Below are 22,926 nucleotides of genomic sequence, written 5' to 3'. Positions count from 1 at the left end.
CTGTCTAGTCACAGAGGAAGGCTGTGGTTCTCTGGTCTCAGCTCTGAAGTCAAACTCCTCACACCTGAGAGAGCTGGATCTGAGTAACAATGACCTGAAGGATTCAGGAGTGGAGCTGCTCTCTGCTGGACTGGGAAATCCCTACTGTAAACTGGAGACTCTGAGGTCAGTATTCCTGTAGTTGGTCAACAAGAGGGGGAGATCAAGCTGATCCTAACTGTTATAGGCCTATTTCTATTTTGCCCTGTTCTTCAAAACTGTTGGAAAAACTTGTCAGTAATCAACTTACTGGTATTCTCTCTGGAATGCAATCTAGTTTCTACTCAGGTTAATGATTTGTTACTCCAACCTTCCTTAAAGGTCCTCAACGATGTCACCAATGGCCCTGATTAATAACAATGTTGTGATGCTATTTTTATTGTCTTGGCCAAAGCTTTTGATACGGTAGACCATTCCATTCTTGGGGGCCGGCTAAGGAGTATTGGTGCCTCTGAGGGGTCTTTGGCCTGGTTTGCTAACTACATCTCTCAGAGTGCAGTGTATAAAGTCAGAAAGAGGCTTGATCCTAGACCCCACGCTCTTCTCAATTTACATCAACAACATAGCTCAGGCAGTAGGAATCTCTCTCATCCATGTATATGCTCTATATACAGTCTTATACTCAGCTGGCCCCTCACCAGATTTTGTGTGAAACGCTCTACAACAAAGCTTCCTGAGTGTTTAACAAGCTTTCTCTGTCCATAACGTTGTTCTGAACACCTCCTGAACACCTCATGTGGTTTGGTAAGAATAATGCCCCTCACCCCACAGGTGTAATTACTACCTCTGATGGTTTAGAGCTTGAGGTAGCCACATCATACAAGTACTTGGGAGTATGGCTAGACAGTAAACTGTCCTCTCAGCACATATCAAAGCTGCAGGCTAAAGTTACATCTAGACCAATAACGTTTCTACCATGTTTTGTGCTGCTACCATGTTGTGCTGCTACCATGTTGTGCTGCTGCCATGTTGTGCTGCTACCATGTTGTGCTGCTGCCATGTTGTGCTGCTGCCATGGTGTGCTGCTACTATGTTGTTGTCATGTTGTGTTGCTACCATGTTGTTGTCATGTTGTGTTGCTACCATGCTGTGTTGTCATGTGTTGCTGCCTTGCTATATTGTTGTCTTAGGTCTCTCTTTATGTAGTGTTGCGGTGTCTCTCTTGTCATGATGTGTGTTTGGTCCTATATTTATATTTATTTTTAATCCCAGCCCCCGTCCCCGCAGGAGTCCTTTTGCCTTTTAGTAGGCCGTCATTGTAAATAAGAATTTGTTCTTAATAACTGACTTGTCTTGTTAACCTTTTGCGTGTAGGGGGCAGTATTTTCGTTTTTGGCTAAAAAACATATCCATTTGAAACTGCTTATTGCTCAGCCCCAGTGTTGTGGTGTCTCTCTTTTCCTGATGTATGTTTGTCTTATATACATATATATATATTGTTTTTAATTTAAAAAATTATAATAATTTAATCCCAGCAGGAGGCCTTTTGCCTTTTGGTAGGCCGTCGTTGTAAATAAGAGTTGGTTCTTAATTGCCTGTTCAGGGGCAGAACGACAGATTTGTACCTTGTCAGCTCGGGGGATTTGAATTTGCCACCTTTTGGTTAGTAGTCCAACGCTCTAACCACTAGGCTACCCTGCCACCTCTACACTCTAACCACTAGGCTACCCTGCCACCTCTACACTCTAACCACTAGGCTACCCTGCCACCTCTACACTCTAACCACTAGGCTACCCTGCCACCTCTACACTCTAACCACTAGGCTACCCTGCCACCTCTACACTCTAACCACTAGGCTACCCTGCCACCTCTACACTCTAACCACTAGGCTACCCTGCCACCTCTACACTCTAACCACTAGGCTACCCTGCCACCTCTACACTCTAACCACTAGGCTACCCTGCCACCCCATATGGTAATGGTGAGAGGTTAGCATGTTTTGTTGTAGCCTCTAACTTTCTTATTCATCATTTCTCATGACTGATTCATGATTTTTCTTAATCAGGGAATCATCATGATTCATTTAGTAGTGTTTAGAAACATGTTATCTACTCACTTAGACAGAAGATTAATCCAGTCACCATCCACCATTTAGTTACTATTGGGCAAAACACAACCCCAAACACAACCCCAAACACAACCCCAAACACAACCCAAACACAACCCCAAACACAACCCCAAACACAACCCCAAACACAACCCCAAACACAACCCCAAACACAACCCCAAAACACAACCCCAAACACAACCCAAACACAACCCCAAAACACAACCCCAAACACAACCCCAAACACAACCCCAAACACAACCCCAAAACACAACCCCAAACACAACCCCAAAACACAACCAAAACACAACCAAAATGCAAAATCAACCAACGAGTTTAAATACTAAACGTTTTACAACTTTAATACATGAAAAGTGAATTGGTCAGAAAACATCACTTCTTCAAATAGGGGGATTAGTAATATGATATGATTTGACTCTTTGCAGGCTGTCAGGCTGTCTAGTCACAGAGGAAGGCTGTGCTTCTCTGGTCTCAGCTCTGAGGTCAAACCCCTCACACCTGAGAGAGCTGGACCTGAGCTACAATCACCCAGGAGACTCAGGAGTCAGACTGCTCTCTGCTGGACTGGAGGATCCAAACTACAGACTGGAGAAACTCAAGTATGTTGAGGGTTTATGTCAATGTTCATATCAGACATGTTTGAGTAATCAGGCTAGTTAAGGCAAACATTCTTACCACCACGTGGACAAAGTGTGTGAGTGAGTGAGTGGGTGAGTGAGTGGTGGTGAGTGAGTGAGTGAGTGAGTGAGTGAGTGAGTTCACGTGTATCCCTCAATGACTGTCTGTTCTTCTGCTTACCGCTACAGTGTGGAACATGGTGGAGAGTACACAATGAAACCTGGGCTTAGAAAATGTGAGTGTTGACTACTGTGAAGAATATGACTAAGAATAAGTCTTAATTCAAGTTAAGTCAAAGACCACCATCATGAATTACTTGGACATATTAAATATCAGCTGTAGTTCTACAGAATCAGAAATCAGGGACACCAAAGTTTATAAAGAGTTGCTTTGACAATGTCTGTGTAGGTGTGTGGCATGTTTGTGTTACATCAGAAATGTGTGAGTGTTCATGCATGCATCATGGGGGGTGTGTGTGTGTGTGTGTGTGTGTGTGTGTGTGTGTGTGTGTGTGTGTGTGTGTGTGTGTGTGTGTGTGTGTGTGTGTGTGTGTGTGTGTGTGTGTGTGTGTGTGTGTGTGTGTGTGTGTGTGTGTGTGTGTGTGTGTGTGTGTGTAATTAATGGGAATAAGTGTGTTTTATATTACCATACAGTATAACAGTTGATCAATCAAAAGTCTCAAGTTACCTTAACATCTCCTTTTGATACCTAGAAACATCTACATTAAATTAATTTGTGAAAGGTGAGTTAACATTCTAATGTGGCTTCCCAGGTGGCACAGCTGGCGCTGCAGTACAGCCCTTAACCACTGTGCCATCAGAGACTCTGGGTTCGCGCCCAGGCTCTGCCTGTAACCGGCCGCGACCGGGAGGTCAGTGGGACGACGCACAATTGGCCTAGCGTCGTCCGGGTTAGGGAGGGTTTGGCCGGTAGGGATATCCTTGTCTTATCGCGCACTAGCGACTGGGCGCAGTGCGCGCTAACCAAGGTTGCCAGGTGCACGGTGTTTCCTCCGACACATTGGTGCGGCTGGCTTCCGGGTTGGATGCGCGCTGTGTTAAGAAGCAGTACGGCTGGTTGGGCTGTGTATCAGAGGACGCATGACATTCAACCTTCGTCTCTCCCGAGCCGTACGGGAGTTGTAGCGATGAGACAAGATAGTAGCTACTAAACAATTTATACCACGAAATTGGAGAGAAAGAGGGGGTAAATAAATAAATAAAAAACATTCTAATGTGAATGATGATGATTTCTAATATTGTGTCTGGTTTCATCCATCAGATGTCTGTGATCTCACACTGGACCCAAACACAGCACACAGACTCCTCTCTCTGTCTGAGGAGAACAGAAAGGTGACATGTGGGAGAAAGAGGCAGCCGTATCCTGATCACCCAGAGAGATTTGAGGACTGTAGACAGGTGCTGTGTAGAGAGCGTCTGACTGGGCGCTGTTACTGGGAGGTAGAGTGGAGTGGGGGATGGCCGGTTATAGGAGTGACATATAAAGGAATCAACAGGAGAGGAGGGGGTAAGGACTGTGGACTTGGATGGAATGACAAGTCCTGGAGTCTGTTCTGCTCTGACAACAGTTACACTGCCAGGCACAATTATAATACCACTCTCATAGACGTCCCTTCCTCCAGCTCCCACAGAGTAGGAGTGTATCTGGACTGGCCAGCCGGCACTCTGTCCTTCTACAGAGTCTCCTCTGACACACTGACCCACCTGAACACATTCTACACCACATTCACTGAGCCCCTCTATCCAGGGTTTTGGGTTTATGATGACTCTTCAGTGTCCCTAATCAAACACAACACAATATTTTAATAAAATATCAAATAAGAATATAAATAGATAAATATATAACTGTGTCACACACACTGGAAACACACACACTGGACACACACACAGACACCCATACTGGACACACACTGGACACACACAGACACAAACTGGACACACACACGAAAACACACTGGACACACACACACACAGGACACCCACACACACACACACACACACACAAGAAGCACACACACACACACACACACACACACACACACACACACACACACACACACACACACACACACACACACACACACACACACACACACACACACACACACACACACACACACACACACACTGGACACACACACTGGACATAAACTGGACACACACCCGACACACACACACTGGACGGACACACACACTGGACACACACACACACACACACAAACAGACACTGGACACCCACACAGGACACACACACACCTTGTACACACACACATACACTGAATACACACACCAGTTTGGGCCAGTTTATTCCTGTAAATACACTGAACAAAAATATAAAGTCAACATGTAAAGTGTTGGTCCCATGTTTCATTCCGCTGAAATAAAAGATCCCAGAAATGTTCCATACACACAAAAAGCTGATATGTTTTACATCCCTGTTAGTGAGCATTTCTCATTTGCCAAGTTAATCCATCCACCTGACCACTGTGGCATATGAAGAAGCTGGTGTCATGTTTGCTGATGTCAACGTTGTGAACAGAGGTCCCCATGGTGATGGAGGGGTTATGGTATGGTGTTTGCTGATGTCAACGTTGTGACCAGAGTGGCCCATGGTGGTGGAGGGGTTATGGTCTGGTGTTTACTGATGTCAACGATGTGAACAGAGTGTCCCATGGTGGTGGAGGGGTTATGGTATGGTGTTTGCTGATGTAAACGTTGTGAACAGAGTGGCCCATGGTAGCGGTGGGGTTATGGTATGGTGTTTGCTGATGTCAACGTTGTGAACAGAGGTCCCCATGGTGACGGAGGGGTTATGGTATGGTGTTTGCTGATGTCAACGTTGTGAACAGAGGTCCCCATGGTGACGGTGGGGTTATGGTATGGTGTTTGCTGATGTCAACGTTGTGAACAGAGTGGCCAATGGTGACGGAGGGGTTATGGTATGGTGTTTGCTGATGTAAACGTTGTGAACAGAGGTCCCCATGGTGACGGTGGGGTTATGGTATGGTGTTTGCTGATGTCAACGTTGTGAACAGAGGTCCCCATGGTGACGGTGGGGTTATGGTATGGTGTTTGCTGATGTCAACGTTGTGAACAGAGTGGCCCATGGTGGTGGAGGGGTTATGGTATGGTGTTTACTGATGTAAACGTTGTGAACAGAGGTCCCCATGGTGACGGAGGGGTTATGGTATGGTGTTTACTGATGTCAACGTTGTGAACAGAGTGGCCCATGGTGGTGGAGGGGTTATGGTATGGTGTTTACTGATGTAAACGTTGTGAACAGAGGTCCCCATGGTGACGGAGGGGTTATGGTATGGTGTTTACTGATGTAAACGTTGTGAACAGAGGTCCCCATGGTGACGGAGGGGTTATGGTATGGTGTTTGCTGATGTCAACGTTGTGAACAGAGGTCCCCATGGTGACGGAGGGGTTATGGTATGGTGTTTACTGATGTAAACGTTGTGAACAGAGGGCCCCATGGTGACGGAGGGGTTATGGTATGGTGTTTGCTGATGTCAACGTTGTGAACAGAGGTCCCCATGGTGACGGAGGGGTTATGGTATGGTGTTTGCTGATGTAAACGTTGTGAACAGAGTGGCCCATGGTGGTGGAGGGGTGATGGTATGGTGTTTGCAGATGTAAACGTTGTGAACAGAGTGGCCCATGGTGGTGGAGGGGTTATGGTATGGTGTTTGCTGATGTAAACGTTGTGAACAGAGTGGCCCATGGTGGTGGTGGGGTTATGGTATGGTGTTTGCTGATGTCAACGTTGTGAACAGAGTGGCCCATGGTGGTGGTGGGGTTATGGTATGGGGAATCATAAACCATGGACAATGAACACAAGTGCATTTTATCAATCGCAATTTATATGCACAGATGATGAGAACCCATTATCGTATCATTCCTCCGCCTCCATCACCTCATGTGTCAGCATGATAATGCACGGCCCGATCGATGTCGCAAGGATCTATACACAATTCCTGGAAGCTGAAAAAATGTTATATATTTTCCATGGCCTGAGAACTCACCAGATATGTCAGCCGTTGAGCATGTTTGGGATGCTCTGGACAGACGTGTACGACAGCGTGTTCCAGGTCCTGACAATATCCAGCAACTTTGCACAGCCATTGAAGAGGAGTGGGACAGCGTTCCTCAGGCCACAATCTACAGCCTGATCAACTCTATGTGAAGGAGGTGTGTCGCAATGCATGAGGCAAATGATGATCACACCAGATACTGACTGGTTTTCTAATCCACAATACTACTTTTTTACTAAGGTATCTGTGACCAATAGATGCATGTCTGTATTCCCAGTCATGTTAAATTCGTAGATTAAGGCCTAATGAATTTATTTTCAATTGAATGTAACTCAGTAAAATCTTTGAAATTGTTGCCTGTTGCGTTTAGATTTTTAGATCAGTATAATACAAAATGAGCAGTTTAAAATGTTTTATGTTTATGATGTTAGTAACACTAAGTAATTCCATACTTTCACTAAAGATATAAAGTCACTTTATATTGACAGATGCCTCATGTCAATGTTCTGGATTTTGATGAAAGGAAATTCCATAACCTACTGGACAGGACTTTGCTATGGCATCTTCTGTTTGTGTGTCTCAGATCAGGACTTTGTTATGGCATCTTCTGATTGGGTGTCTCAGATCAGGACTTTGTTATGCCATCTTCTGATTGGGTGTCTCAGGTCAGGACTTTGTTATGCCATCTTCTAATTGGGTGTCTCAGGTCAGGACTTTGCTATGGCATCTTCTGTTTGGGTGTCTCAGGTCAGGACTGAGCCATGATCAGAATGTGTCTGTGTCTATTTCCAGCCCTGCCATTTCTACATGTCCTGATCTAGTGTTTGACCCCTGACCTCCTCACACTGTCTCAATGTCCATGTGTTATAATGAACCTTATGCTTGTTATGTCACCTCTGTAACCAGGTATCAAACATACTGACCTTTCTGACCCTGTCCCATGGCCCTACTTCACTGTGTTATAATGGACCGTATGCTTGTTATGTCACCTCTGTAACCAGTTAAGAAACATACTGACCTTTCTGACCCTGTCCCATGGCCCTACTTCACTGTGTTATAATGGACCTCATGCTTGTTATGTCACCTCTGTAACCAGGTATCAAACATACTGACCTTTCTGACCCTGTCCCATGGCCCTACTTCACTGTGTTATAATGGACCTTATGCTTGTTATGTCACCTCTGTAACCAGTTAAGAAACATACTGACCTTTCTGACTCTATCCCATAGCCCTACTTCACTGTGTTATAATGGACCTTATGCTTGTTATGTCACCTCTGTAACCAGTTAAGAAACATACTGACCTTTCTGACTCTATCCCATGGTCCTACTTCACTGTGTTATAATGGACCTTATGCTTGTTATGTCACCTCTGTAACCAGTTAAGAAACATAATGACCTTTCTGACTCTATCCCATGGCCCTACTTCACTGTGTTATAATGGACCTTATGCTTGTTATGTCACCTCTGTAATCAGTTAAGAAACATACTGACCTTTCTGACTCTATCCCATGGTCCTACTTTCTAGAACTGAACATTTCAATTCCTCTATGAGTTTGTTTCGTGTCCATTTACTTATTTATGTATTTGTTGTATATTGGGGTTGTGCTGCAGAGCATCATGGGAGTTTGTATGTGCTGAGATGATCACGTTCCAGATAAATGGTTGAACTGATTCCTGTCTCATCATTATTGAATTGTTATACAGACGTGGTTATGAAACCCACCAGACATAACAACAGATTGGTGATGAGTCTGAATCTACAGGAACTATTCTGTCTGGAAGATGTCTGTTTTTACAACTGTTGAAACTGTTATTTTCTGTGGTAAAGACGTCCCCAATTAAGGTGCCGCCAACCCCCTGTGATGCAGATGGACTTTCCAGGTTACTACTAGCTGTGAACAAGACAGAGTCAGATGGACTTTCCAGGTTACTACTAGCTGTGGTCAAGACAGAGTCAGATGGACTTTCCAGGTTACTACTAGCTGTAAACAAGACAGAGTCAGATGTACTTTCCAGGTTACTACTAGCTGTGGTCAAGACAGAGTCAGATTGACTTTCCAGGTTACTACTAGCTGTAAACAAGACAGAGTCAGATGGACTTTCCAGGTTACTACTAGCTGTAAACAAGACAGAGTCAGATGGACTTTCCAGGTTACTACTAGCTGTGGTCAAGACAGAGTCAGATGGACTTTCCAGGTTACTACTAGCTGTGGTCAAGACAGAGTCAGATGGACTTTCCAGGTTACTGCTAGCTGTAAACACGCCTGTCTCGTCCAAACCCTTCATTATTACTGCATCCCACCTTTCACCAAACCACCAACACGCCTGTCTCGTCCAAACCCTTCATTATTACTGCATCCCACCTTTCACCAAACCACCAACACGCCTGTCTCGTCCAAACCCCTCATTATTACTGCATCCCACCTTTCACCAAACCACCAACACGCCTGTCTCGTCCAAACCCTTCATTATTACTGCATCCCACCTTTCACCAAACCACCAACACGCCTGTCTCGTCCAAACCCTTCATTATTACTGCATCCCACCTTTCACCAAACCACCAACACGCCTGTCTCGTCCAAACCCTTCATTATTACTGCATCCCACCTTTCACCAAACCACCAACACGCCTGTCTCGTCCAAACCCTTCATTATTACTGCATCCCACCTTCACCAAACCACCAACACGCCTGTCCCACCTTTCACCAAACCACCAACACGCCTGTCTCGTCCAAACCCTTCATTATTACTGCATCCCACCTTTCACCAAACCACCAACACGCCTGTCTCGTCCAAACCCTTCATTATTACTGCATCACCAAACCACCTTTCAAACCAAACCACCAACACGCCTGTCTCGTCCAAACCCTTCATTATTACTGCATCCCACCTTTCACCAAACCACCAACACGCCTGTCTCGTCCAAACCCTTCATTATTACTGCATCCCACCTTTCACCAAACCACCAACACGCCTGTCTCGTCCAAACCCTTCATTATTACTGCATCCCACCTTTCACCAAACCACCAACACGCCTGTCTCGTCCAAACCCTTCATTATTACTGCATCCCACCTTTCACCAAACCACCAACACGCCTGTCACCAAACCACCAACACTCGTCCAAACCCTTCATTATTACTGCATCCCACCTTTCACCAAACCACCAACACGCCTGTCTCGTCCAAACCCTTCATTATTACTGCATCCCACCTTTCCCACCTGTCTTCAAACTTCATTAACTGCATCCCACCTTTCACCAAACCACCACGCCTGTCTCGTCAAACCCTTCATTATTACTGCATCCCACCTTTCACCAAACCACCAACACGCCTGTCTCGTCCAAACCCTTCATTATTACTGCATCCCACCTTTCACCAAACCACCAACACGCCTGTCTGGTCCAAACCCTTCATTATTACTGCATCCCACCTTTCACCAAACCACCAACACGCCTGTCTCGTCCAAACCCTTCATTATTACTGCATCCCACCTTTCACCAAACCACCAACACGCCTGTCTCGTCCAAACCCTTCATTATTAATCCCACCTTTCACCAAACCACCAACACGCCTGTCTCGTCCAAACCCTTCATTATTACTGCATCCCACCTTTCACCAAACCACCAACACGCCTGTCTCGTCCAAACCCTTCATTATTACTGCATCCCACCTTTGCAAACCACCAACACGCCTGTCTTACTGCATCCCACCTTTCACCAAACCACCAACACGCCTGTCTTCCAAACCCTTCATTATTACTGCATCCCACCTTTCACCAAACCACCAACACTCGTCCAAACCCTTCATTATTACTGCATCCCACCTTTCACCAAACCACCAACACGCCTGTCTCGTCCAAACCCTTCATTATTACTGCATCCCACCTTTCACCAAACCACCAACACGCCTGTCTCGTCCAAACCCTTCATTATTACTGCATCCCACCTTTCACCAAACCACCAACACGCCTGTCTCGTCCAAACCCTTCATTATTACTGCATCCCACCTTTCACCAAACCACCAACACGCCTGTCTCGTCCAAACCCTTCATTATTACTGCATCCCACCTTTCACCAAACCACCAACACGCCTGTCTCGTCCAAACCCTTCATTATTACTGCATCCCACCTTTCACCAAACCACCAACACGCCTGTCTCGTCCAAACCCTTCATTATTACTGCATCCCACCTTTCACCAAACCACCAACACGCCTGTCTCGTCCAAACCCTTCATTATTACTGCATCCCACCTTTCACCAAACCTGCCATCCCAAACCCTTCATTATTACTGCATCCCACCTTTCACCAAACCACCAACACGCCTGTCTCGTCCAAACCCTTCATTATTACTGCATCCCACCTTTCACCAAACCACCAACACGCCTGTCTCGTCCAAACCCTTCATTATTACTGCATCCCACCTTTCACCAAACCACCAACACGCCTGTCTTCCAAACCCTTCATTATTACATCCCACCTTTCACCAAACCACCAACACGCCTGTCTCGTCCAAACCCTTCATTATTACTGCATCCCACCTTTCACCAAACCACCAACACGCCTGTCTCGTCCAAACCCTTCATTATTACTGCATCCCACCTTTCACCAAACCACCAACACGCCTGTCTCGTCCAAACCCTTCATTATTACTGCATCCCACCTTTCACCAAACCACCAACACGCCTGTCTCGTCCAAACCCTTCATTATTACTGCATCCAAACCACCCACCTTTCACCAAACATCCCACCTTTCACCAAACCACCAACACGCCTGTCTCGTCCAAACCCTTCATTATTACTGCATCCCACCTTTCACCAAACCACCAACACGCTGTCTGTCCAAACCCTTCATTATTACTGCATCCCACCTTTCACCAAACCACCAAACCAAACCCTTCATTATTACTGCATCCCACCTTTCACCAAACCACCAACACGCCTGTCTCGTCCAAACCCTTCATTATTACTGCATCCCACCTTTCACCAAACCACCAACACGCCTGTCTCGTCCAAGTTCAAACACTGAAAAAGAACTAGAAAAACCCTTCATTATTACTGCATCCCACCTTTCACCAAACCACCAACACGCCTGTCTCGTCCAAACCCTTCATTATTACTGCATTCCACCTTTCACCAAACCACCAACACGCCTGTCTCGTCCAAGTTCAAACACTGAAAAAGAACTAGAAAAACCCTTCATTATTACTGCATCCCACCTTTCACCATACCACCAACACGCCTGTCTCGTCCAAGTTCCTTGTTTTGGGTTTGGACCTGATGGCGTTGCCTGCTTGAAGTCTATGGAAACCCAAAACATTTTTTTTTAATATCAAGTACAGTACAGGGATACCGCACTGAGCGGTTGCCTGGAGCAGATCACACAGTTGTGCCAGGTTCAGTATCTAAATGGATGTTGCATGACACAGCCAATAATATGACATTCAGCATACATAATACCAACATACCATCTCCAACCATCAGACCACTGAGACCACCAATAATATGACATTCAGCATACATAATACCAACATACCATCTCCAACCATCAGACCACTGAGTCAAACAGATGCGGTGGAGGGACAACTGCATCATTTAAAAATGAATTAGTGGCCAGGTTTGATATCATGAGTTCAAATCATTCTAGATTTCATTCACATTCCCTTCTAGTTGTGCGTAAGGTAACAATGTAAGGTATCCTTAAAATGCAGTAAATATTACATTCAGGCATAATGTTATCACTTTACCTCTGTTGTTGATATGGGCTTCAAAACGAATCGATCCACATCAGCTTGGTTTGCAAAGTACTTTTCCCCATGTCTTGGTGACTCATAACTTGATCCAGACGACTTCCTCCTAGGCAAACCAAAAAGTCCATCCGCTGCTACCACCCCCGTTCCATTGTCCTGTAAAGAGATGTCTAATATACCTGGAGACAACTTTATAGTTGTTGGACTCCAGGAAGAGTAGCTGCTGCTTTGTAACAGATGATGGGGATCCCAATAAAGAAATAACATGAAAGACTAGAAGTCTGTTCGTCTGTACAATTGTGACAACAATGGAACAGATTATTAGCATTGTTGCATCACAGGCAGGAGAGAACATTTTGGAACTCCTAAGAATGGCTGAATTTACCAAGTAGCCCTGAGAATGAGATTATTACAGAGAATGAAATAATGTTAGTTAGGGAGCCAATAAACCCACTGAAGACGTTCCTGTTTGAGCCGACCGTTGCCTCAGATCAATGAGTTCGTTCTCGTAGCAGTAACACAAACATGCAGCCTGAAACACCTCAGCTAGAGGGTCTGCATAGCCAGACACAAACAGGTGTGAGTGGGGGTTCTGCCAGATAATGACCAGAGTAGGAGTGTGTGTGTTTTAGAGAGATGGTGGCGATACAGCAAGCAAACTGGGTACATGGTAGTGGAAACAGATCAGCATTACAATGTTGATATCATGGATGGTCAGTGCATGCAGCTTTTCACCGGAAGAGGAGCAGGGAGACGCTGTGTTATTATTTCTGCTGCTGATGGCCACTTTAAGAAGTTGAGATGGAGACAGGACCAGCTCTGAAACGGGTTTACCCCCAGAGGAATGTACATGTTTCCTGCAGTCCTCATCAGTACAGATGACTCCTCAATTTCCCTACTGTGTTTAACTATATCCAGTCCTCATCAGTACAGATGACTCCTCAATTTCCCTACTGTGCGTAACTATATCCAGTCCTCATCAGTACAGATGACTCCTCAATTTCCCTACTGTGTTTAACTATATCCAGTCCTCATCAGTAGATGACTACTCAATTTCCCAACTGTGTTTAACTATATCCAGTCCTCATCAGTACAGATGACTCCTCAATTTCCCTACTGTGCGTAACTATATCCAGTCCTCATCAGTAGATGACTCCTCAATTTCCCTACTGTGTTTAACTATATCCAGTCCTCATCAGTACAGATGACTCCTCAATTTCCCTACTGTGTTTAACTATATCCAGTCCTCATCAGTACAGATGACTCCTCAATTTCCCTACTGTGTTTAACTATATCCAGTCCTCATCAGTAGATGACTACTCAATTTCCCAACTGTGTTTAACTATATCCAGTCCTCATCAGTACAGATGACTCCTCAATTTCCCTACTGTGTTTAACTATATCCAGTCCTCATCAGTAGATGACTCCTCAATTTCCCTACTGTGTTTAACTATATCCAGTCCTCATCAGTACAGATGACTCCTCAATTTCCCTACTGTGTCATGCAGGTGAAAGAGGACCCAAACGCGACTTAACAGAAACAGAGTTTATTAAAGTCCAAAACGGAATAACAGAAATCCTCTAGACTTGTAGAGGGGAAACAACTGGAGAAGCGGCCACAGACTGCAGGTCGCTTCGGGTAGGCGCAGGCCGTAGTCGACTGAGACACCTGCTCACACGCAGCATCTGATGAAGGCACAAAACACGACAGGACAGGGTGATACACAATCACGGCAAAAACACGACAGGACAGGGCGAAACGCAATCACAGCATGGTGAATACAATACAAGGAACCGACGGGACAGGAACGGATCACAAAGGAATAAATAGGGACTCTAATCAGGAAAGGATCGGGAACAGGTGTGGGAAGACTAAATGATGATTAGGGGAATAGGAACAGCTGGGAGCAGGAACGGAACGACAGAGAGAAGAGAGAGCGAGAGAGTGAGAGAGGGAGGGGAGAGAGAGGGATAGAAGGAGGGAAAGAACCAAACAAGACCAGCAGAGGGAAACGAATAGCATGGGGAGCACAGGGACAAGACATGACAATAAATGACAAACATGACAGTACCCCCCACTCACCGAGCGCCTCCTGGCGCACTCGAGGAGGAATCCTGGCGGCAACGGAGGAAATCATCGATGAGCGAACGGTCCAGCACGTCCCGAGACGGAACCCAACTCCTCTCCTCAGGACCGTAACCCTCCCAATCCACTAGGTATTGGTGACCCCGTCCCCGAGAACGCATGTCCATAATCTTATGTACCTTGTAAATAGGTGCGCTCTCGACAAGGACGGGAGGGGGAGGGAAGACGAACGGGGTGCGAAGAAAGGGCTTAACACAGGAGACATGGAAGACAGGATGGACGCGACGAAGATGTCGCGGAAGAAGCAGTCGCACAGCGACAGGATTGACGACCTGGGAGACACGGAACGGACCAATGAACATGCTGGAGTCAACTTACGAGAAGCTGTCGTAAGAGGAAGGTTGCGAGTGGAAAGCCACACTCTCTGGCCGCAACAATACCTTGGACTCTTAATCCTGCGTTTATTGGCGGCTCTCACCGTCTGTGCCCTGTAACGGCAAAGTGCAGACCTCACCCTCCTCCAGGTGCGCTCACAACGTTGGACAAACGCTGAGCGGAGGGAACGCTGGACTCGGCAAGCTGGGATGAGAACAGAGGAGGCTGGTAACCCAGACTACTCTGAAACGGAGATAACCCGGTAGCAGACGAAGGAAGCGAATTGTGAGCGTATTCTGCCCAGGGGAGCTGTTCTGCCCAAGACGCAGGGTTTCTGAAAGAAAGGCTGCGTAGTATGCGACCAATCGTCTGATTGGCCCTCTCTGCTTGACCGTTAGACTGGGGATGAAACCCGGAAGAGAGACTGACGGACGCACCAATCAAACGACAGAACTCCCTCCAAAACTGTGACGTGAATTGCGGGCCTCTGTCTGAAACGGCGTCTAACGGGAGGCCATGAATTCTGAATACATTCTCAATAATGATTTGTGCCGTCTCCTTAGCGGAAGGAAGTTTAGCGAGGGGAATGAAATGTGCCGCCTTAGAGAACCTATCGACAACCGTCAGAATCACAGTCTTCCCGCAGACAAAGGCAGACCGGTAATGAAGTCTAAGGCAATGTGAGACCATGGTCGAGAAGGAATGGGGAGCGGTCTGAGACGACCGGCAGGAGGAGAGTTACCCGACTTAGTCTGCGCGCAGTCCGAACAAGCAGCCACGAAACGGCGCGTGTCACGCTCCTGAGTCGGCCACCAAAAGCGCTGGCGAATAGACGCAAGAGTGCCTCGAACACCGGGATGACCCGCTAACTTGGCAGAGTGAGCCCACTGAAGAACAGCCAGACGAGTGGAAACAGGAACGAAAAGGAGGTTACTAGGACAAGCGCGCGGCGACGCAGTGTGCGTGAGTGCTTGCTTAACCTGTCTTTCAATTCCCCAGACTGTTAACCCGACAACACGCCCATAAGGAAGAATCCCCTCGGGATCAGTAGAAGCCACAGAAGAACTAAACAGACGGGATAAGGCATCAGGCTTGGTGTTCTTGCTACCCGGACGGTAAGAAATCACAAACTCGAAACGAGCGAAAAACAACGCCCAACGAGCTTGACGGGCATTAAGTCGTTTGGCAGAACGGATGTACTCAAGGTTCTTATGGTCTGTCCAAACGACAAAAGGAACGGTCGCCCCCTCCAACCACTGTCGCCATTCGCCTAGGGCTAAGCGGATGGCGAGCAGTTCACGGTTACCCACATCATAGTTGCGCTCAGATGGCGACAGGCGATGAGAAAATAAGCGCAAGGATGAACCTTATCGTCAGACTGGAAGCGCTGGGATAGGATGGCTCCCACGCCTACCTCTGAAGCGCCAACCTCGACAATGAATTGTCTAGTGACGTCAGGAGTAACGAGGATAGGAGCGGACGTAAAGCGTTCTTTTAGAAGATCAAAAGCTCCCTGGGCGGAACCGGACCACTTAAAACACGTCTTGACAGAAGTAAGAGCTGTGAGAGGGGCAGCAACTTGACCGAAATTACGAATGAAACGCCGATAGAAATTAGCGAAACCTAAAAAGCGCTGCAACTCGACACGTGACCTTGGAACGGGCCAATCACTGACAGCTTGGACCTTAGCGGAATCCATCTGAATGCCTTCAGCGGAAATAACGGAACCGAGAAAAGTAACGGAGGAGACATGAAAAGAGCACTTCTCAGCCTTTACGTAGAGACAATTCTCTAAAAGGCGCTGTAGAACACGTCGAACGTGCTGAACATGAATCTCGAGTGACGGAGAAAAAATCAGGATATCGTCAAGATAGACAAAAACAAAAATGTTCAGCATGTCTCTCAGAACATCATTAACTAATGCCTGAAAAACAGCTGGCGCATTGGCGAGACCGAACGGCAGAACCCGGTACTCAAAATGCCCTAACGGAGTGTTAAACGCCGTTTTCCACTCGTCCCCCTCTCTGATGCGCACGAGATGGTAAGCGTTACGAAGGTCCAACTTAGTAAAGCACCTGGCTCCCTGCAGAATCTCGAAGGCTGATGACATAAGGGGAAGCGGATAACGATTCTTAACCGTTATGTCATTCAGCCTCGATAATCCACGCAGGGGCGCAGAGTACCGTCCTTCTTTTTAACAAAAAGAACCCCGCCCCGGCCGGAGAAGAAGAAGGCACTATGGTACCGGCGTCAAGAGACACAGACAAATAATCCTCGAGAGCCTTACGTTCGGGAGCCGACAGAGAGTATAGTCTACCTCGAGGAGGAGTGGTCCCCGGAAGGAGATCAATACTACAATCATACGACCGGTGAGGAGGAAGGGAGTTGGCTCGGGACCGACTGAAGACCGTGCGCAGATCATGATATTCCTCCGGCACTCCTGTCAAATCGCCAGGTTCCTCCTGAGAAGTAGGGACAGAAGAAACGGGAGGGATGGCAGACATTAAACACTTCACATGACAAGAAACGTTCCAGGATAGGATAGAATTACTAGACCAATTAATAGAAGGATTATGACATACTAGCCAGGGATGACCCAAAACAACAGGTGTAAACGGTGAACGGAAAATCAAAAAAGAAATAGTCTCACTGTGGTTACCAGATACTGTGAGAGTTAAAGGTAGTGTCTCAAATTTGATACTGGGAAGATGACTACCATCTAAGGCAAACATGGGCGTAGGCCTGTCTAACGGTCTGAAAGGAATGTTATGTTTCCGAGCCCATGCTTCGTCCATGAAACAACCCTCAGCCCCAGAGTCAATCAAAGCACTGCATGTAGCACCCGAACCGGTCCAGCGTAGATGGACCGACATAGTAGTACAAGATCTAGATGAAGGGACCTGAGTAGTAGCGCTCACCAGTAGCCCTCCGCTTACTGATGGGCTCTGGCCTCTTACTGGACATGAATTAACAAAATGTCCAGCAACTCCGCAATAGAGGCACAGGCGGTTGGTGATCCTCCGTTCCCTCTCCTTATTCGAGATGCGAATCCCTCCCAGCTGCATGGGCTCAGTCTCAAAGCCAGAGGAGGGAGATGGTTGCGATGCGGAGCAGGGAAACACCGTTGATGCGAGCTCTCTTCCACGAGCCCGGTGACGAAGATCTACCCGTCGTTCTATGCGGATGGCGAGAGCAATCAAAGAATCCACATCTGATGGAACCTCCCGGGAGAGAATCTCATCCTTAACCACTGCGTGGAGTCCCTCCAGAAAACGAGCGAGCAGCGCCGGCTCGTTCCACTCACTAGAGGCAGCAAGAGTGCGAAACTCAATGGAATAATCCGTTATGGACCGTTCACCTTGGCATAAGGAAGCCAGGGCCCTAGAAGCCTCCCCACCAAAAACTGAACGGTCAAAAACCCGAATCATCTCCTCTTTAAAGTTCTGGAAATCGTTAGAGCAATCAGCCCTTGCCTCCCAGATAGCTGTGCCCCATTCTCGAGCCCGGCCAGTAAGGAGCGAAATGACGTAAGCAACCCGAGCTCTCTCTAGAGTATGTGTTGGGTTGGAGAGAGAACACAATCTCACACTGCGTGAGAAAGGAGCGGCACTCAGTGGGCTGCCCGGAGTAGCAAGGTGGGTTATTAACCCTAGGTTCTGGAGGCTCGGCAGGCCAGGAAGTAACAGGTGGCACGAGACGAGACTCTGGAACTGTCCAGAGAGGTCGGAAACCTGAGCGGCCAGGTTCTCCACGGCATGGCGAGCAGCAGACAATTCCTGCTCGTGTCTGCCGAGCATGGCTCCTTGGATCTCGACGGCAGTGTAACGAGCGTCTGAAGTCGCTGGGTCCATTCCTTGGTCGGTTCCTTCTGTCATGCAGGTGAAAGAGGACCCAAACGCGACTTAACAGAAACAGAGTTTATTAAAGTCCAAAACGGAATAACAGAAATCCTCTAGACTTGTAGAGGGGAAACAACTGGAGAAGCGGCCACAGACTGCAGGTCGCCGGGTAGGCGCAGGCCGTAGTCGACTGAGACACCTGCTCACACGCAGCATCTGATGAAGGCACAAAACACGACAGGACAGGGTGATACACAATCACGGCAAAAACACGACAGGACAGGGCGAAACGCAATCACAGCATGGTGAATACAATACAAGGAACCGACGGGACAGGAACGGATCACAAAGGAATAAATAGGGACTCTAATCAGGGGAAAGGATCGGGAACAGGTGTGGGAAGACTAAATGATGATTAGGGGAATAGGAACAGCTGGGAGCAGGAACGGAACGACAGAGAGAAGAGAGAGCGAGAGAGTGAGAGAGGGAGGGGAGAGAGAGGGATAGAAGGAGGGAAAGAACCAAACAAGACCAGCACTATATCCAGTCCTCATCAGTAGATGACTCCTCAATTTCCCTACTGTGTTTAACTATATCCAGTCCTCATCAGTAGATGACTCCTCAATTTCCTCTGTGTTTAACTATTCAGTCCTCATCAGTAGATGACTCCTCAATTTCCCTACTGTGTTTAACTATATCCAGTCCTCATCAGTAGATATCCATTTCCTACTGTGTTTAACTATATCCAGTAGATGACTCCTCAATTTCCCTACTGTGTTTAACTATATCCAGTCCTCATCAGTAGATGTCAATTTCCTCAGTCCTCATCAGTAGATGACTCCTCAATTTCCCTACTGTGTTTAACTATATCCAGTCCTCATCAGTAGATGACTCCTCAATTTCCCTACTGTGTTTAACTATATCCAGTCCTCATCAGTACAGATGACTCCTCAATTTCCCTACTGTGTTTAACTATATCCAGTCCTCATCAGTAGATGACTCCTCAATTTCCCAACTGTGTTTAACTATATCCAGTCCTCATCAGTAGATGACTCCTCAATTTCCCTACTGTGTTTAACTATATCCAGTCCTCATCAGTACAGATGACTCCTCAATTTCCCTACTGTGTTTAACTATATCCAGTCCTCATCAGTACAGATGACTCCTCAATTTTACTGTGTTTAACTATATCCAGTCCTCTGTACAGATGTTTATTTCCCTACTGTGTTTAACTATATCCAGTCCTCATCAGTCAGATGACTCCTCAATTTCCCTACTGTGTTTAACTATATCCAGTCCTCATCAGTACAGATGACTCCTCAATTTCCCTACTGTGTTTAACTATATCCAGTCCTCATCAGTACAGATGACTCCTCAATTTCCCTACTGTGTTTAACTATATCCAGTCCTCATCAGTACAGACAGATGTCCTCATCTACAGATGACCGTGATGTCCGAGTTTTTAGTTAAACTGAAAGATAACTTTGAAACAAGACTTGATGAGTTCAGTCTTCCCACAGAGGTGATGCAGTTTGTTAGGGACCCCGTTCTATGCTGATCAAAGGGGGGAGACTTCTCTGCAAAAGCCAAACAGGTGCCGACGTCACATGATGAGGGTTCCCTCTACCTAAAGTTCGTAGACATGTCTGTGGGCTGTGCAAAGCTTTGGACTGAGCATATTATTGCAGAATAATTCCCAAACATACAGGTGTCAATGTTTTGTTTTCTCTACAATAAAACAATATACAAACAGCACAACTAAAGAATAATGTGTGTGTAGATCGTGTGTGTGAGAGTGTGAGAGTGACCAAGTGTTTGAGTGTGAGAGTGTGAAAGAGTGTGATGTGTGGGAGTGTGAGGTTGAGTGTGTGAGTTAGGGTGAGAGTGTGAGTGTGTGAGTGTGTGAGAGTGTGAGAGGGTGTGATTTTGTCCCCAGTTTGTGAGAGTGTGAGAGAGTGAGAGTGTGATAGAGTGAGAGTGTGAGAGTGTGAGCAGTGAGAGTTGAAGTGTGAGAGAGTGAGAGTGTCAGCAGAGTGAGAGTGTGAGAGAGTGAGAGAGTGCACGTTTAACCCTACTTGTGGGGACCAACTGGGGGCATGTTGCTGATACCCACAAGGAAAAAGGTCATTTCTAGGGGGTTTAAGGTTAGAATTAGAGTTAGGGGTTAAATGTTAGCGTTAGGTTTTGACATGGCCTGCCTTACAGGGTTAATTATTTTGTCCCCAGTTTGTCAAGATGTCCCCACAAGGATCAGTGCAAACAATGTCCCCATAAGGTCAGCACAACAGTTCAATGTGCCCATAAGGTCAGCACAACAGTTCAATGTCCCCATAAGGTCAGCACAACAGTTCAATGTCCCCATAAGGTCAGCACAACAGTTCAATGTCCCCATAAGGTCAGCACAACAGTTCAATGTCCCCATAAGGTCAGGACAACAGTTCAATGTCCCCATAAGGTCAGGACAACAGTTCAATGTCCCCATAAGGTCAGGACAACAGTTCAATGTCCCCATAAGGTCAGGACAACAGTTCAATGTCCCCATAAGGTCAGCACAACAGTTCAATGTCCCCATAAGGTCAGCACAACAGTTCAATGTCCCTATAAGGTCAGGACAACAGTTCAATGTCCCCATAAGGTCAGGACAACAGTTCAATGTCCCCATAAGGTCAGCACAACAGTTCAATGTCCCCAAAGGTCAGCACAACAGTTCAATGTCCCCATAAGGTCAGGACAACAGTTCAATGTCCCCATAAGGTCAGGACAACAGTTCAATGTCTCCATAAGGTCAGGACAACAGTTCAATGTCCCCATAAGGTCAGCACAACAGTTCAATGTCCCCAAAAGGTCAGCACAACAGTTCAATGTCCCCATAAGGTCAGCACAACAGTTCATGTTTTTGATTTAATCAACCTGGAATACCAAGTGTGTTGAATTCAGGCAATCACCGAATTGATCAATTAGGTCAGTTGGTCGGGTTTGTTGTCTAGTTGGATCAGAAACCTGCTGCAGGCGACCTGCTGCACTCCATGAAACGGGTTTACCCCCAGAGGAATGTACATGTTTCCTGGAGACAGGACCAGCTCTGATAACAGGTTTACCCCCAGAGGAATGTACATGTTTCCTGGAGACAGGACCAGCTCTGATAACGGGTTTACCCCCAGAGGAATGTACATGTTTCCTGGAGACAGGACCAGCTCTGATAACAGGTTTACCCCCAGAGGAATGTACATGTTTCCTGGAGACAGGACCAGCTCTGATAACAGGTTTACCCCCAAAGGAATGTACATGTTTCCTGGAGACAGGACCAGCTCTGATAACAGGTTTACCCCCAGAGGAATGTACATGTTTCCTGGAGACAGGACCAGCTCTGATAACAGGTTTACCCCCAGAGGAATGTACATGTTTCCTGGAGACAGGACCAGCTCTGATAACAGGTTTACCCCCAGAGGAATGTACATGTTTCCTGGAGACAGGACCAGCTCTGATAACAGGTTTACCCCCAGAGGAATGTACATGTTTCCTGGAGACAGGACCAGCTCTGATAACAGAGGAATGGTTTAGCTCCCCCAGAGGAATGTACATGTTTCCTGGAGACAGGACCAGCTCTGATAACAGGTTTACCCCCAGAGGAATGTACATGTTTCCTGGAGACAGGACCAGCTCTGATAACAGGTTTACCCCCAAAGGAATGTACATGTTTCCTGGAGACAGGACCAGCTCTGATAACAGGTTTACCCCCAGAGGAATGTACATGTTTCCTGGAGACAGGACCAGCTTTGATAACAGGTTTACCCCCAGAGGAATGTACATGTTTCCTGGAGACAGGACCAGCTCTTGATAACGTGTTGTTGTGCTGTTTGTATTCTGTTTTTCCTACTGCTGCCTTCTTGACCAGGTCTCCTAGCCAAAGAGAGTGTGTGTCATAGTGTGTGTGTAGTGTGTGTGTGTGTGTGTGTGTGTGTGTGTGTGTGTGTGTGTGTGTGTGTGTGTGTGTGTGTGTGTGTGTGTGTGTGTGTGTGTGTGTGTGTGTGTGTGTGTGTGTGTGTGTGTGTGTGTGTGTGTGTGTGTGTGTGTGTGTGTGTGTGTGTGTGTGTG

The 22,926-nt window shown here is 46.8% G+C and overlaps 1 protein-coding gene across 1 annotated transcript; it reads left to right on the top strand.

Moving 5' to 3' along the window:
* Positions 1 to 7: 7 nt before the first annotated feature.
* On the top strand, positions 8 to 4,654 carry LOC124021796 (stonustoxin subunit beta-like; the record flags this gene model as incomplete). The annotated part of the gene is made up of 4 exons (XM_046336919.1): positions 8 to 165; positions 2,533 to 2,706; positions 2,914 to 2,960; positions 4,007 to 4,654. Coding segments are annotated over 4 exons (924 nt in total), but the record flags the coding sequence as incomplete, so codon positions are not given.
* Between the last annotated feature and the right edge of the window lie 18,272 nt (positions 4,655 to 22,926).

This window comes from Oncorhynchus gorbuscha, unplaced genomic scaffold (assembly GCF_021184085.1).
Source record: "Oncorhynchus gorbuscha isolate QuinsamMale2020 ecotype Even-year unplaced genomic scaffold, OgorEven_v1.0 Un_scaffold_1213, whole genome shotgun sequence".
Classification (NCBI taxonomy): domain Eukaryota; kingdom Metazoa; phylum Chordata; class Actinopteri; order Salmoniformes; family Salmonidae; genus Oncorhynchus; species Oncorhynchus gorbuscha.
This window is presented reverse-complemented; position numbering and strand designations above follow the sequence as displayed.